This window comes from Seriola dumerili, unplaced genomic scaffold (assembly GCF_002260705.1).
Source record: "Seriola dumerili isolate Sdu_G_001 unplaced genomic scaffold, Sdu_1.0 BDQW01000187.1, whole genome shotgun sequence".
In the NCBI taxonomy this organism is placed as follows: Eukaryota; Metazoa; Chordata; class Actinopteri; order Carangiformes; family Carangidae; genus Seriola; species Seriola dumerili.
The window spans coordinates 2,145,375-2,162,829 of record NW_019174442.1 but is presented as its reverse complement, the minus strand read 5'-3'; the positions used below and the strand labels follow the sequence as shown (position 1 = coordinate 2,162,829).

Genomic DNA, 17,455 nt, shown 5'->3' with positions numbered 1-17,455 from the left:
GATGATTTCAGCACAGAACACACAAAGGGAGAAACAATGATTGAATTAAGGGATCATCAGCATTACTACAATTCAATACAATCAACTGGGAAACACTTTAAAAGAGACTATCTTAAATCCTACAGTGAAAGCACGTGAAGAATTTCAGTCGACACAAATCCACTCACAGCCTCCCGGCGTTTGTGTTCACACACTAACACATGGCGTGTTTTTTTGGCTAAACATTAGTCAGCGTGACGTGAAGCAGACACTGTGTCGCACGTCGCTCCTGAGGGATAAAAGTTGCCAAAGTGGTTGTCGATAAAGTTGCGGAAACTTGAGCGGGAACTCGGCAAGCTGACGACAGAGTTCAGAAAACAACGCTGTTCGAGGCAGCGCTGTAACGAGATACTCGGGCGTGTGTCAGAAAAGGAAGGTGTGAGCACAGATTTAAGTAAACACACACACTAAGGACATGTGCACCGGGCATTTACAGCCGGGATGTAAAACAATCTTTGTGAGGAGATCAGTGTCAGTAGCTGCAGAACTGAGCTGTTTGTTACTTGACATGTCTCAACTTGTCCTGACATGATTTGATCTATATCATGTGCCATTCATCATTTTTGTTTTCCTCCTCATTTGACCTTTGATGACTTCTTCTCACACATGTCATAGCACAGACTGATGCTGCACTGAAGCTTCAGTGTTGTTCCTCTAAGGCGCCTTGAATAAAAGCATCTGCCAAATGAGGAAATGCAATGTAATTTACTATCATGATGTTATGCACCTGCAATGCAGCTATGATTACAGAAGACTGTGTTTATGTGCGTCAAAAAGGATTCTCACTAGTCATTTGAAAGCCACAATGAACCACAGCGGCTCCATCAAGATGCTGGAGTGACGCACAGGCGGCATTCCAGCTGCAGAGCAGAGACAAACTCAACAGCTCACAAAGAAACAAACCACAGACACTTAACCTCACTGCACACATGCACATGCAGCATTTCACATGTTGCAGATGTAAAACGTTTTGCTTTCCACTTCCACTTGTGCAGTTTTTGTTTGTTACAAAGCTGCACAAGTCAAGATCAAGCTAGCATGAGCAGAGGCAGCGACACAGCGACCCATCCTCTTCCATCAACAGTTCATCACCTCTTCATGACGGATCAGGCAGAGAGGACTGTTGTAGCCAATTTACTCATAAGCTCAAAGCTACCCGACATAATGTACTACACCTCTTATGTGCTTATTCTACACAGCCCTTTGTGGTATTTATTCTTTTTTTTACTATTAAGTGTTTTGTTAAATCACAGATCCAGCGTCTTTCTGTCCCGACACTGACTCTGATACCTGAACTCTGTTTTTCCTACATTTAAAATCTGTACACTTCGTCGACTGGAACTCATTTGCATCATTTAGTTTCCAAGGTAACGTGAGGTCAGAGATCTCTGTGGGCCTAAGAACTGAGCTGGCCGCCTGCGTTTGCCTGAATCAATGTAACTGATAGTGGAAACAGAGTTTTATAATTGATCACATCTGATGCCTGATACACTTGATCCAGTGTAAGCCTGGTGCTGTTCGTCTCACCTTTTTGTCAGGTAGCTGGTGAAGTTCTTGCCAAAGCCGATGACGCCCCAGTACTCGCCATTATAGATCCCATCGAAAGCATCTGTATGGGACAAGGGCACCTATGCACACAGAGTAACCCACATCATTTATATATTATACATTATATTTTCAGCTTTTTTAGATCTGAAAACATTCTTTTATCAGGAAGCTTTTATGAATGTTTGATACGGTGTTGTGTTTTATTCTCCCATGATATGGACAATCTATATTTTCATGTAACTGACTTCTGTTTAATGAGGTGTTTGTTTTTCTCTTGTTGTTAATTGTTGTTTTTAATTCCCCTTTTTTCTGTATGTAAAGTGCTATATAAATAAAGTTTATTATTATTATTATTATTATAATATTATAAACTGAAGGGTTGTCAAAGTGTCCCACTGTGAAACAACCTTTCAATGTTTCCTAGAAAAAGAAAGTCTTCAGCTCTGCTGTGAACTGGAGTGAAACTTATTTGCTTAAAGTCAAACTTAATAATACAAAAAGTGCAAGATGAGCCTGCCGCTTCCTCTTTAGACTGAAACCAGGTGACTGAATCTGAACAGCAGCAGAAACTACAGAACATGAAGCTGAATTTACCAACAGACCTACAGCACATGGAACTGCTACAGAGAAACGACCCAGTTCCACTTTTGGTTGTGGTGCATAAATGCGAGGGTGCGATCACGCCTGACGTGTATTAATATCTGTGTCTCACAAGCTCGAATAAATACCTGGTGCACACTGGCGTTGTCCAGGAAGGAGAGCAGTGATTGGCTGTAAGCGGACGGCGAGGTCTCATTGTTCACCACGGCGACCTGGATCCCCTTTGGATCTCCTCCGATACACAAACAGATCAGAGAGATCTGGATGACGGGCAGCAAGAACTGGAAACACAACGAGCTGCAAAACACAGAGGAAACAGAAACACTGTGCCAACATGTCCCTGACAGATATCATCAGATCATAACTTCTGCTGTTAATTATTAGCTATCACTATTAAATAATATTAATGTTGACATACCCCGGCATTCTCTTCATCCGCACCAACGTTTTGATCATCAGGGCAGCGATGTTTCTCCACTTTGGCAGCATGTGTCTGGCTCGCACCTTCCAGTCCGCTGTACAGTCACACCAAACACGCAATAAGATTTTCCAAACAAACAATAACTAAAAGGTCACACATCAACATTTACACAAGCAATGAACCCACAGTATTTATCACCCTGCAAAACAGGCACTCTCAAAAAAAGTCCTGTAATACATCAAAGTCAAATCAGTACCTGAATATTTGGGAACTTCCTCTGCAGCACCTGGTCCGATCCCGAGAATTGGGCGACTCTCGTCCCGCCCGCTCTCGAACGATTGGCTGTTCTCTAACGGCCCGCTCTGAGGACTGGATCCCCGTTTGGAGTCGATCTGATCCGACGTCTCACACAGCTGCAGGAAGGCGTGCTCCAGGGTCTGCAGGAGAACAGGGACCAGACCGCCAGTATGCTGTATATGAGTCTCGAGGCTGCAACTGTTTTATTTGTTCCCTTAGGCTCTTTTTGATGAGACATAAAGGTTCCTTGTCTTTTAATCACCTGTATATATATTCCTTTGAAGCTGTATTAGAATGAGGAATTAAATCGCTGATTTGTTTTTGTTTTTTTGTTCCATTTGCTGAGTTCAGTGTCTCTTGATTAGGTTTTGATGTGCAGTTTGAAATCATTTCATTTTATGTTCACTTCATATTACAACAACACCAAACTACTGTTGCTTTGTGTTCCCATGAACAACCCGCCTGCCGTGACTACCGGCACCTCTGGATGTCCACGCAGTCCGCTGTGGGATCAAGCGGTACTCACTGTTGCGCTGTGCTGCTTCATGACTGCGTCTGGAGGACCTTCAGCCAGCAAATGGCCGTTCCGCATGAGACCGACCTGGAGAACAGAGAAAACAGAAGAAGAAAAGAGAACAGTTGTTATTTCTAAGAGATGCTTTTGTCTTTATCAAACAACAGTGTCGGCAGAATCACAATATCGGAGATTTTTCCATATATGAAAGAAAAAATCTATTAAAGTTTTGCACAATTTTCCCCTCGAGTTAATTTCTCCAACTGTGATAACTGACTGAGGAATAACTTCGATGTTGAGGAGCAGTTTCCTTTCAGAATAACAAATTATTACAGCTAATATTAAAGCTCTTGTTTTTAAGTACATTGAACCTCTGTTGCATTATATCAACGGGCAACAGAGAGGAGCAAAATAACTAATATGGGGTCAAATATCATTTCATTTCAATATCATTTGTGACATAAGTGTCATCTTTGTCAGAAAAATAACATCTCTAACAACAGCTCTAATTAGGTGAGAATATCCTTTATTCTTTGTGTTAATGCTTATCAGGACTTTTCGGACATAAGCAAGTATCCAGTTACAGAACAGCTGAGCAACTTGTTTTCAAAATCAGCGGCAAACTGATCCCTGCTGCTTCACCTGACATAGTTCTGTCAAGGTGCATCAGTCACAAAGACAGAAATAAATCAGCGAATCCACCTCATTCTCCCTCAGTCAGTGTGATCAGCCTCCACCCACCGATCATTTAACCCTGGACGGAGACAACGCGGAGCTGGCTGAGCGCTCAGACTGGTTTCAGTGGAGGATTCCTGGCTCCGTGTTTACATGTGGCTGCATTAGTGAGGGGCCAGAATGACCCTTGACCTCATTTTGTGCAGCTTGAGAACAAGCTTGAGTTATGCAGTCAGAGTTTCAGTTTGAATATGACACCGCACACGCACACACACGTGCACACATACTTTTCCTTTTTACTGTGAAATCCACACAGACAGATCAACACGTTCACATGGGATTATTTAAAGAGTGATACACATACATTTTCTTACACTTGCATTCACCAATAGCAAATGTTTTATCTTTACATCAGACCATGACAAAGAATTCATTAAAGAAAGTATTTAGTCCCTTTTGTTCCGGACTCTTAGCAGGGAAACTCTTTCACTTGGCAGCTCCCTGAGGCCGTGACATTAGGCCTTAATGTTAATTTACAAAAACAATTCCAACAATCCAGCGAACGTGCAGAGAAGACGGACGTCTGCAGTTTTTAAAAAAAATTATATGTGTGGACTTATTGAGATCTCTAGTGTCAAATGTGTCACCCTCATTCTCATACATTCACAATCACACACACACACACACACACACACACACACACACACACACAGTAGCTACACATGTGCACAGATGTGCAGGTGGAGGAGGAAGTTTAGTTGTTTGTTCAGCTACACAGCAAATACCAACATGTTGTGTCGGGGGGACTGTTGTGCAAAAAAAAGAGAAGTGAAATTCCAGCTTCTGAAAATCTCAAACTTTATCTGTTAAATCTGCTTCATCTCTGCGTGCTGCTTCAAGTTCATCACAAACACACAGACGCGACAGGCCAAGCAATCTTAAAGGAGTAGCTCAACATTTTTTTTAATCTAAATCAGTCATGAAACAGTCGTGTTTCTCAGTACTACAGTGTAGTAGTAGTAAGAAGGTAGTAATTAGTAATAAGTATTTTAAAATCAGGATGAGGACTAACCGGTGTGCAAACATAAAGTCTGGCTCTTACAACTTGTCATGTTTTAACCAAACGAGATACGAGCTTTAACTTTTAGGTTTGGGTCAGCCGTTTCCCCCTGCGTCCAGTTTTCACACAAACCTCAGGAAACCGTCTCCTGAGTCGTATCTCCTCAACTGACCGTCACCCAGAGAGCGAATAAAACCGCATTTCACCAAAATGCCGAAATATGTCTTTAAACAGGAAGAAAACCATTGTGGCTTGTGGAAGCCTAATCTACAGTACAAACTTACAACTGTAAAGCTCTCGGTTTTATGGACTTTATGTACAAAGACGATTACTGGTGAAACAGTGAATGAACTGGTGGGATGACTGGATTTATGATGAGCCAGGCGTCAGTTTGAGCAGCAGTGAAGGAAACAGGTGTTAAATGTATTGTACATACGTACGAACCTCTTACTGTAAATCTGATGCTCCTTAACGGTATTTTGATGTGATTCTGACTGAAATCTTTGGCCGTATGTGCACAAACGAAACCAGAAGACGACTTTCTGGTGACTTTATTTTTAAATGTGTGTCTGCCTTACTTCCCTTTCTCTCTCTCTGCTTTTCCTCACAGCGTCTGCATTTGTGCGTCACGAGTAAGTAGGTTTCAAAGTTTTTCAAGGTCCAACATCCAGATCACTCGTCGTGCACACCGCACCATGATCAGATGATAAAAACGATATAATCACAGGCAGTAAACTTCTTTCATGTTTAGGTGATTACTTTTCCAGCAGTTCTGTTTAATGCTATAATATGATTTGACCATATCAGCGTGAATCAAACATCTTTTCATGGGATTTATTGATTGCAAGCAAACTGTGGAATATCATCAAACTTACCCTTTAAATTGTTTCATGAACCAAAAGAATAAATTACAAACCTTTTGTTTGTTGTTAGTGAAATGAAAAACAAAATGCACAAGAGAGCTTCTGTACATATTCTATAGGAAGTTTTCTCACCCAGTTTGAGCTTTTGTCCTTTCTGTCAAAGCTAATAAAGAGTAAACTTCATATGAATGGACCCATTGTTTTTGAGGCTGTATTCCTGAATGGTTTCTAGTGTGCATGTGTATTAATGCTTAATTTATCGTGTGTGTATACGTGCATGGCTGTGGGTTCTCTGTGTGTGTGTGTGTGTGTGGATTATCTCACCACATTGGCCTGCCTGGCCTCCTCTATGTAGTGTGTTGTGATGATGACAGAGACTTTCCCTGTCTTCACGATCTCCACCAGATGCTGCCAGATCCTAGAAAGGAGACGGAAGAAACCAAACAAATTACATAACACTTGACCAACTCGCTAATAAGAGTTTTCCTAAAATCTGAAGTCTGAAAAAAAGCTCACAGCGTCGCCAGCAGCCGTTTGCCTTCCAACCGTCTGATCTGATGAGACTTTGTGGTGCGATTACACAATGAGATTGGAGCAACACACTGAGCGAGTGCGTTATACTTTCAAAAAACGGTTTCTGACTTGCTTTTTTTTTCATAACATAAGCACGAATGTTTATTTAGAATTCGTCCATACGAATCCCAAGTTGTAATACTGAAGCCACTGTGTTGAGAACATGGAGAATATTAGATGGATACAGACGGGCTTGGTGCCTGTGGAAATATTGTTAATCTTTGTAACACACTATAATGAAGTTGTAAGCAGATATAAGTGAAACCACTATCACACATTTTACTGTATAAACAGTTAATGAATGATAACGTAGTGTAAAATATGCAGATGTCAATTTCTACATTAAAACAATAACACTTTAAAATGTCTTTATATCTGATTATGACTACATTATAGTGTGTTATAAATTAATTGTTTATATACTGCTGATAAATCCAAGGTACGGGGAATTAAAGTCAAGTGTTACCCCACAAATAAAGCTAAAAAGAAATACATATAGTGAGTAGTGAATGTAAACAGGGTGTTTATTTATTGTTAAATGTATTTGAACTGTTTGAAGAGATGTTCTAATTCAGTAATGTTGGACAGTGTTAAGGGTGACAGGTGAGTATCTGTTCTTTTAAATCCAGTGGTTTTAATTCCCATTTCTCATGTCGGCCATTTTGAGCTTGATCTACTGTAAATACAGAAGTAAGATAACCATCTTTTTATTGTATTTATAGCCATGAGAATTACTGATTCCCTGCTAGTACAGCCAGACAATACATGGATATGATATCAGTATGGTGATATAAGATGTTTTATGTGGGGCTATTGTTTAATCACATTACAGCTCAGGTGTCATCTTGTCCCGATGTTAAAGGAGACTTTACAGATCAGCGACGTATTTCCCTGCACTCATTCACAAGTTCTTGTTGAAACAAATGAAGAACAAGTTTGTTTTTATAAGACACCAATTCACTCAGTCCGAGTGTAGAACAAATACCATGCAACAGTAACAGCACAGACTCAAATCCTCATTCGTGTCTCTGTCATTTTTCCCATTGGGATGCAGAGTGGATGTAACTGATGATGAACCATGGCCTGCTTCATTTATGGCTGAATGAAAGTTGTGTTGTTGTTGTTGTTGTTGTTGTTGTTGTTGTTGTTGTTGTTGCCTTAATTCCTAAAAAGTCATCATCAAGTCGTTACTTTTCCAAGAGTGACATAAGCTGGAGAGCAGCCATGCAGTCTGTAGACGTGCTGCATGACACCAGAGGAAACAGCTACAGTGTGTGTGTGTGTGTGTGTGTGTGTGTGTGTGTGTGTGTGTGTGTCTTACAGTACTTACTTGGCCCTGAGCACAGGGTCCACTCCCACCGTCGGTTCGTCCAGGATGAGCAGCTCTGGATTCTGAAGCAGAGCTGCTCCGAGAGACACCCTGCGCCTCTGACCCCCACTGCCACACACACACACACACACACACATACACACACACACACACACACACACATACACACACACACACACACACACACAGAACAAAAGGAGTCAGAGGTGACTCTTCTGCCACATTCTTAATTGTTGCGTAACCGATAATCCACCTCCGCTCTACACATGCCACTCACTCCTGAGCGAGGTGGTGGAGACAGAACCTGCAAGAAGAACCTGCCTGACAACACGGAGGCAGAGAACAAGACCTGAGAGAGGGATGTCGGGAGAAAGAGGCGTTTTTAAAGTTTGATCTTATCATGTCGATGCGACCTAAAAAAATAATAATAAATAGCAGGTTGATCCGAGAGGTGATGAGTACATGTGTCATGTTTATTCACACCAGGAATTCTTTTCCATCATGTGTGTAGTAAACAGTTTCAACAGCCTGTTAATCATCAACACGACCCATCTTTAACGTAACGCCACCACGCAGAATCTGAAATGAAACACCGCTCATCTTTAGTTTTATCCAGAAGTGGCAGCTCAGTAACATGACAGGCTCTTACACCACAGGTGACATAAATATTACATGAAGTGCTAATGAAAACTGCTTTGAGGGGCCTCATCTGGGAACACAAGGGTCTTTGTAATGAATCAGGGACGTGAATCGTGATCTGTAACACGAGCTGATTACTATTCCTACAATAACCGCCGAATATACGAGGGCCACGAGGTAATCAACCGCTTGTTGAGAGGTTGCAGCAACATTGTCCGTTTTCTCTCGACTGACAAAAAAAGAATAAAGTCGCATTTTCAAAAATAACTTAATGGGTGAAGCAGAGATCCAACAGAAATATTTGATGAAATGCCAAATGCTCTATTTTTAATTTGTACTGCTGGATTGTTTCCTTTTATGGCTTTAGAACAAGTTTGTTTGTTTTTTTTGCTCTGGAGAAATGATAAAATGTGGAGTGGCAGCTTCTGAGGAAAGTGCTGAACTTTGGTGCACAAGTTAATATTTAGTGTGTTCAAGATTAAAAAATAAAACCTTTTGGGGATTAACTATGCTTCAGTGTCTTTCCTATTCAAATCATTAATCAGTTACAAAGTCAGATAGTAGCTCTTGTAAAAATCAGATTTTATAAGTGGTGACTTTTTACGTAATATTATCCAAAAGACTTAGTGGAGGTTACGCTTAATTACTGTATCCATAAGTTTGGATTTGCATTGTTAGACTAATAAAACAGAGGACTGAAGATCTAACATCTTCATCTTGCACTTATGATAAGATTGAAAATGATGATTTGACCAAAATGTTTCCCAGAGCCACACGACAAACCTCACAATGTGACTGAGGTAAGGTCATAATAACCTTCTCCTAAATGGAAATTACATAATATCCTTGTAAGGCGAGAACATTAAAGAACAGTAAAGGGGAAACTATCTCTCTAACTGACTCTTGCTTTTCTCATTATCAGATAAAGTCATATTGTTTTATGGGAGCTGGGTTTACAGCCTGTGGAGGAGTAATTCGGGTGTCAAAGTCCACAGGCATCTGTAGACAGCTGTAAGAAGACGTTTACCTCGCGTCATAAACTGGCTCTATGTAGGGATGTGTGGACGTACGGGTCACATCGCTGCCTGTGTTTCACCAAGCATGAAAAATAGTCAAAAATGTTTCCTCAGTCTGCTGTGAGTATTTCAACGATGTTTTTCATCTCGTTGCATCATGTAAGGGATAGTAACAGGGAAAGTCTGTGTTGATGTCCAAAGTTCACCTGCAACAACTTTGCTCCAAAACACGAGTCACAGTTATACAAAAGTACAGAATGTCAGGTGATATGACGCATGATAAAACAGACTTGTGTCTATAGTGCGTTATGTTCAATGTCTTTCCGGGGAAGCTCAAACTTTTAAACTCATCCTGTCCGTTACACCACACGGGGGGGTTTTACCTGAGATTTCGGACCAGGCTCTGCTTCTGAGGTAGATCCAGGAAGTCGACGAGGAAGTCCATGCGAGCCTGGGTTTCCTTCGACGTCAGGCCGTGGATTCGGCCAAAGAAGGTCAGGGTGTCGCTGATGGTGAACTCATTGTACAGTGCCAGCTCCTATGCAACACAAAGGCAACCGTGTTTCTAAAGGTTGTGTGCGTCACAGCCACAGATGGATCTCTGTCCATACTCGTTACTAAAACCAGAATAATACGTGAGATACTACTAATTGGCTCTCTCTAACCTAACACTAACACATCTCTATATATTAGTGTTTGAATCTCAATTAATTTAATTATCTTTTGTTATCTTTGTTATATCCTTGCTTTGATTGATAAAATATCGACTGTCAAACATTTAAATATCTAATAAAGCACGCTAAATTAACGCAGCACATCACAGCTTAACACAAATACAACTACAATATTTCAACCAATGATTAACACAGTGGATTTACTACGTTAGTATCTGTTTTACTTAATTAAGCAGATCTGCATCTGCACTGCTGCTTTCTGAGCACTAATGCAGCGACCTTTGACTTAGCACTTCCATAACTGAAAGGATTACGGTCAGGATTTCCTGAGTGAAAAATGTGTAATGTTGAAGGATTAAGTGTTTAAATAATGGTCCATATTTACATTTTTCTGTAACAAATAATACTATATAATATAAATACTATACTGCTAGCGTCTGTGTTCGAGTCAAAGTCCCGGCTCAATGAATTCCTCTGCATTACAACGTCAGACAATCACAAGCCAAGTTCACCACAGCGGCACAACAGTTGAGGTGTCACATTTCCTCCTCTCTGGGTCACAGACCACTTCCTACAGGGACGACTGCAACGCTCAGGGTTACACACGGGAGAACACACGCCACATGTGTTATCAGCCTCATCAGGTATCCGTTCTGACAGTAATGAGACACACTCAGGCGCAGCTGACTGACTGCAACGGAGGAGAAATTAAAGAAGCCCTCAAGCAAGGCACTTAAGTAATCCTCTAGTTCATCATCTGAACGCTGGGGTGAACTTTTCTTTTTTTTTTACAAAACACACATGAAAACCTTTTCTGAACAAACAAAGGTTTAAATGTGGAGCTGAGTGACTGAGAATGCTTGATGCAAACATGGTGCTGTGAGGAAACTGGACTGGGGACCTTTTCAACTCTACAGAAATTGATTTTAAGATCAGTTTAGCAACAAAAATAGAGAAAGAAAGTTTGGTGATTGATCATACGGCTAAGAATAAGGGCGACAGGAAGCTTGTTTACAGGGGAAAATAACCTCCTGTCATGTTAAAGGCCTTGGATTTGCATGAACTTGTGGCTTTTCCAAATATTTCAAGGACCTTTGGGCACATGAGTATATTGCAGTGGGTTCAATTACACAAACAAGGCCTGGAATGTTTTCATGCAGCCATAATTACATGGTTTGTGTCCACGTGATACACGTTTACACACACACCTTTAAGATGTGTGACCTTACCTGCGGCATGTATCCAACCATCTTCCCCGGCACGTCATGACCAGGAAAAGCTGGTGGCTTCCCCAACACGGTGATGCGACCCCGTGAGATTTTCAGAGTTCCCACGATGCATTTCAGCAGTGTGGTCTTCCCGCACCCGCTGGGGCCCAAAAGACCATAACTGCAACGGAGACCCAGAGAATGCTTCAGGTAAAACTCAAAGAATCTTTGCAAAGTGATGAGGATTCATTTGTGCTCATCATTTTCCCACCAGGTTTCATTTTCAGTTAAATATGTAACACATAAGCATCTAAATACAGCTCTAACTAGACTGTTCAGTCATTTAATAAGTGAACTGAATGAAAATGAATGGACCATGTTAGAGAAACTGTAGCTTCTGTACACAGTCAGGCATGGAAGCACTTTCAGAGGGAACAGCAGAAATAGATCACATCTATGTAAACATCTAAAGATAATCAGATGACTATATCAGATAAAACCCAACAATGATTGCAGGCAGTGTTACAGAGTTACCGTCAAACAAAACAGCTTACAGTTCACCACGACGTGCAACAATTCATGAAAATCTGAAAAGAAAAATTGGAAACTGTTTTGTTTTCCATCTCTTCTGATGACTAAAACTCCTCTGTGCACAGACAGGCTCAGTTAGCAGCTAGCTAGTAAACATACAGTGGAGCATTTAGTAACTAAAGAGCCAGATATTTCCCTCAGTAGTTGGTGGAGATGAAAATGGAGATAAAAGGAGAGTGAATATTGGACTTAGATTCATTAGGTGGTCAGAAACACAGCTGTAAATTGATGCTAATGTGTCTCCGTAAATGCTGGATGTGTAGCTATTTAGCAATTGTATGCTAACTCTTTTGCAAAAACAACTTCATAAGGTGATATCTTGTTCATGTTTGTTTAGACTTTGTGGACAAAAAAATCTATTATTGCAGGTTTTACTATGGAGCTAAAGCTAAGTAATTACCTTATCTTATCTTAGCTTAGGGAAATAGCTCGTCTATCACTCTCCAAAGTTCAAAAATCCACCATTAAACAAAATGAAAGCAGATAACATGTCCCCTCACGAATGCAGGTATGTGTGAGAGAAGCAATCCTGTCAGTTGTTTAACTACATAAATCCAGTGTAATGAAGCTCATGTGCACAAAAATGACAGAAGACAGACGACTACATGGAAAAGAGAAGGTGAGCATTATGAATTTAAGTTCTTCTCGGAACTTAGATCTGGACTACAAAGTAAAAAACATGACTTTCATTGAGATTACATACTATAAAATTCTTGAAAAATCCCTCTCACTGCCCTTTAGGGTGACTGCATTTTTCTGTGTCAGCTTTAATGAGGCAAACAAAGTAAATTCATAGACAAGGTAAGGTAAACCTGAGGTAAACCTGACTGTCTTGCAGGACTTTCAGATCCGTCAGCAGATACATGACAAAGGAGAGGGCTAGTGTAAACTGGTTCCAGTCAAGTGCTGGACACCTCACCCAAGAATGCAAACCTTATTTGCATATGCAGAACGCATCTACTCACTTTTCCAAGTCCATTGCTTGTGCTTTTCAGTGCTACAAGTGAAGTAAAGTGGAGGTGAGAGGCTTTAAAATATCTTACAGTATCTCTCAACTCAGTTTAAGTCCATTAAAATCACATAATCGCTGAATATCAAGCATAGGAACAGATAAAGATACACTCTCCTTTGAAGCTGGGATATGTTTTGACAAATAGATAAAGAGGTAGATGTGTTATCAGTTCAGAAAAACAGCCATGCTGACACATTTGAGTTATTATACATTCCACTCACATGTGGCCTTGTGGTACAGTCAGGTTGAGGTTGCTGAGGACCTTCAGTTTGCCGTACGACCGGCACACATCTCGGCACCGGATCGCAAACTCCTCCTGTCCAGCAGGCAGAGAAGCCTCCAAATCAGCCTTCATATTCTCCTCCTTCAGCTGGGAAAGAGAACAGACTTTGTTAAACATCAATGACAATATTCACGGCTGTCTTTTCAGATTTCACCATGTGCACCGAGCAAAACGTTACACAAGAAAAATCACTCAATCATGTTACTGCACAGGGCCACAATAACAGCTCACTAGATGATGCACTCATCCTCCATTATTTACTGTATGCACATTTGCCATCACATGTGCACATACATTATGAAGGTTTGAGATAAGCCTCAAAGCTTCACACTCTCTGTCTGTAAATCCTATTTTTCTTTTCTCTTCACTGTGAGATGAACTCTTCTGCAGCCAGTGCTCTTGTCTGCTGAGCTGCTTTGAATGATGATGATGATGATGATGATGATGATGATGCTGATGCCGGGTTGTTTAAGACAAACCTTTTGCATGCACCAAGGAGAGGAAAAGAAAGTGTATGTTTTCTGCCGCTGATTTGAGCTCATTTGCAGGGACAAAAGAATGTACTTCAATGGTGCAGTCATACACTCTTCCTCCAAGAAGGCAGGTTTTGTATGAGGAAATATGAGTTTAAAAAATGTTTGGCAACTTGATAAAAATGTCATTGATTTATTCAAAAAGGCTTCCTGGAACTGGAACTGTACAAGATCACTGTGGGGATATTTTTTAACATTTTCTAAGGCATAAAATATATGTCTTATATTATGTCTATATTAGTAAAAGATCAAAATACTATGTCATTGGCTGTTTACAATCATAACATCCTATATACTCAACTGACCTACAGTAATCTACTGATTATTGAGAGTGATTAGTTTGATAATACTGTTACTGCACCTTCTCATCTTCTGCTTTGTGATGTGGTTTGCTGACGCTGAACAGAGAGCTTCTCTAAACTGTACCTGAAATGCATCTTTTAACTTGCTGCAGTTTGTTTCACTCACTGAAGCGGTTTCATTGTCACACCTCCATTACTAAAATATTAATGTTAAGAAGGGCCAAAGTTGTCTAGACTGCCTCTATGTTTTTCACTAATAAAAATTAAATTTCAAATCAAATCAAATCACAAACATTTCTCTGAGACGCAGTGGTCGACTGCCCCCCGATGAAGCCGTTTCACTGGCCAGAATCAGCTTTATGGGCCAAAGTATGTTCATGCACATACCAGGAATTTGGAAGAAGGAAAGTTCCATTCCTTCCCACTTTTACATTCCTACACAGGTACAACCCACCATTCACATTCAATTAGCAGTGGAATGCACAAATCCTCAGTTAAACAACATCTTACACAAGTACGTGCCTTTTATTTATCAGCAAAACACCGGATGAATGTATCGTATCGCATCGTATCGCATTTAAGTTATCAGCTCAGCATATGATTCATTTCACACGCCATTCATTCCTGAATCAATATTTCTCCTTTTACTGTCACTAAGTCTATCACTTGTTTTGTTATACTATAAAGTGCTGCTTTATAGGATCACACTGTTGATAAACCATCTTAAATGGGTTTGGTAAAATGTTTTTTTTTTTCATTACAACATGCTTAATATTATACTTTTATAAAAAAGTAAAAGTAGTACTTATTTAAATATGAGGTATATTCAAGTACACAGAAGGAAAGTGAGTGAGGAAATTGCTGCTGGGATTACAAACTTTTGGCGTAAATCTTACTCACATACAATAAGTAAAACTACAATTGGACAGTACTTCACTCCTTAGTGACTTTTATTCCTGTGCAGACGTTTGTAGCTCCATCAGTGGGAGTGGCGAAGGTTTAAAAAGGCTTTACTGCAAGCAGCTGAGAGAAAATGCAAACCATTCTTGAAAATAAGCCAAACCACCGAGGGTGGTGACCAGATTAGTGTTGTTTTTTTGTTTTTTTTTCGAGAATGCAAGTGGGGAGAGAAACTAGTTTTTGATCTTTAACCCAAAAGTCCAAGGTGAATCTCAGTTCTGCCACAACAACAAACAGAAACATCCCTCTCACACTCTGATATTCCTGGTGGTCTCTGTGCATCTTGTCAAAGTTCAGCAGACAAAGTATTTGGGTCGTACAACAATCCTTCGCCCAGTAATCTCTAATAACAGCTTTCTTTCACGGGTTTCCCCCGGTCTCTAACTAACTCCCTCCTTTAATCCAACATCTCTCATTTCCTAGCGAGGAGATTAGGCAGATTGCATTGCATAATCTGATGCTTTTGGTCGGCCTCACCTTTGGCACCATAGCCTACATCTGCAAAATAAACACCAAAACAGACATCACCTTCATTCTGTAAGAATTACCCTGTGGTTGCTGGAGGAAGACAAGCTGTTTCAAACCCAGTTCAGATCTGTTATTGACACCTGAGATAATGCTTGAAAAAGATAAAGTTGCCTTATCTACCTGAAAACACACTGACACTGACAGTCAACTTGATGAAGGAGGAAACAGCATTTTAAGCAAACACTCACCATGAGAGAAGCAGAAGACAAAAAGGGAGAAGCGGAAAGGATGAAGCGCGACTGATGAGTGACTCCACAGACTGAAGACAACAGTTTAAGAGCATGTGAACATCAGCTGACACAAACATCAAAATTCAAAGTGGAAGAACAGGTTCAGTTCGCCATGCGGCAGGTGGAGAACAGATGCTTTGCTCTGAAGAATACCCATTTAACACACACACACACACACACACACGCACGCACACACACACACACCCTTCTTCACATGAAATGTCGCCTGACTCAGAACTCTACATTACTGACAAAAAATGTAGTTTTTCTTTCATTTTTGCACAAAAACACCAAATATTTAGTGGCTGCAGCTTCACGTTGCAAGAGAAACTAGATTTTTACTGTTGTGTATCATAAAATTAACTCTTTGGGATAAACTGACCCAGCTGAAGGCATCATTTGGTACTCTGAAAACTTGTGGCTTTAACTTTGGACATTTTACAGCTGGATTATTTAGTCCAAAAACAGAATTGGTAGAAATTCAATAATCTAAAGAATCTTTAACTGGAGTCCCACGTTTACCAACTAACATCCTCCTCTTTACGCACAGACCAGTAATTAGAGAAAACACCACGTTGTGCCTCTGCAGGCTCTTCTGCAGCCACTCTCCTCTGATAATGACCTCAAACAGAACAACAAAGCCTCTCTTTTCATTCATACTCTGCTCTGCTGACCAGAAAGAATTCCTACCTTGCCTGCCAAGTTGTTGCCAAGTTGCGTCACCGCCAAGTGGAAGAAAACGGGCTTGACAGGCGCGCTCTAACCCCCCGGGATTCAGCGGCAAACGAGGCGAGTGCGACGCATTTCCCGATGCACAAACTGATAAAGGGTGGCCACTGTCGGGCTATTTATAAGCCGAGCCTCGGTAGCCTACATCCACAGAGCGAACAGCTGCTGCGCTTTCAGTTCTCCCTTTCACATCAGCGCGTCACACAGGATGTGAGCGCTGCAGCAGCAGTGCGGTGCTCCCTCTCTCCTCCCTTCTAGCCCTGTTGCTTAAACGATAAAGCGCATGTTCCTCCGCACTAAACTTAGATGTCCAGCTCAACACTGGGCCACGAAACAAAAATCAGAAATGGTTGCAGTTGCTGCGGCGGCGTGCAACCTGCCGAGTTTTTTCTCCATCTTGCTGCAGCAGTCGGCTGCAGGTCCCGGAAAGGCCTGCTGGCTAGGGGAAACACTCAATCCTGGACATTTCGTGCACAGAAAACAACCTAAATTATCCCTGCGCATCTTACCCACTCCTCCATCTCGGTGCAGTCTGCAGGTCCGGCCGTCGCATCATCCCGACCGGCAGCCTCCGCGGCCATGGCAGCAGGGAGGAGGGCGGACCCGACAGCCGGCTGGGTCCCTGCGAGGAGAGACAGTGAGAAAGGAGGGGAGAGAGGGTGGGCTGGATGCGCTGTGGGACTTTTTATTTTTTTATTATCAGAGTCGAACAATATGTTTGCTATGCTCTAAATACTGATTAACCAGAGAGATGACTTAGTTAGAACATGCAGTAATTTAGTGGATTTTCTGATTTGTTCTCCTGAATAGACCGTTGCCAATTCTGGGAC

At 41.2% G+C, this 17,455-nt stretch overlaps 1 protein-coding gene across 1 annotated transcript in view; it reads right to left on the bottom strand.

The window, feature by feature from the left end:
* Positions 1–17,213, bottom strand: part of LOC111227473 (ABC transporter G family member 23-like) — a 28,380-nt gene extending 11,167 nt beyond the window's left edge. The window contains exons 1-11 of the mRNA XM_022752991.1: positions 17,135–17,213; positions 13,282–13,430; positions 11,479–11,638; positions 9,959–10,113; positions 7,921–8,028; positions 6,342–6,435; positions 3,432–3,506; positions 2,865–3,045; positions 2,606–2,702; positions 2,316–2,484; positions 1,567–1,667 (exon numbers count right to left, since the gene is read on the bottom strand). Of these exons, the coding sequence (XP_022608712.1) occupies positions 1,567–1,667; positions 2,316–2,484; positions 2,606–2,702; positions 2,865–3,045; positions 3,432–3,506; positions 6,342–6,435; positions 7,921–8,028; positions 9,959–10,113; positions 11,479–11,638; positions 13,282–13,430; positions 17,135–17,206 (1,361 nt within the window). The 5' untranslated portion in view covers positions 17,207–17,213. The remainder of the gene's footprint in view (positions 1–1,566; positions 1,668–2,315; positions 2,485–2,605; positions 2,703–2,864; positions 3,046–3,431; positions 3,507–6,341; positions 6,436–7,920; positions 8,029–9,958; positions 10,114–11,478; positions 11,639–13,281; positions 13,431–17,134) is intronic.
* Between the last annotated feature and the right edge of the window lie 242 nt (positions 17,214–17,455).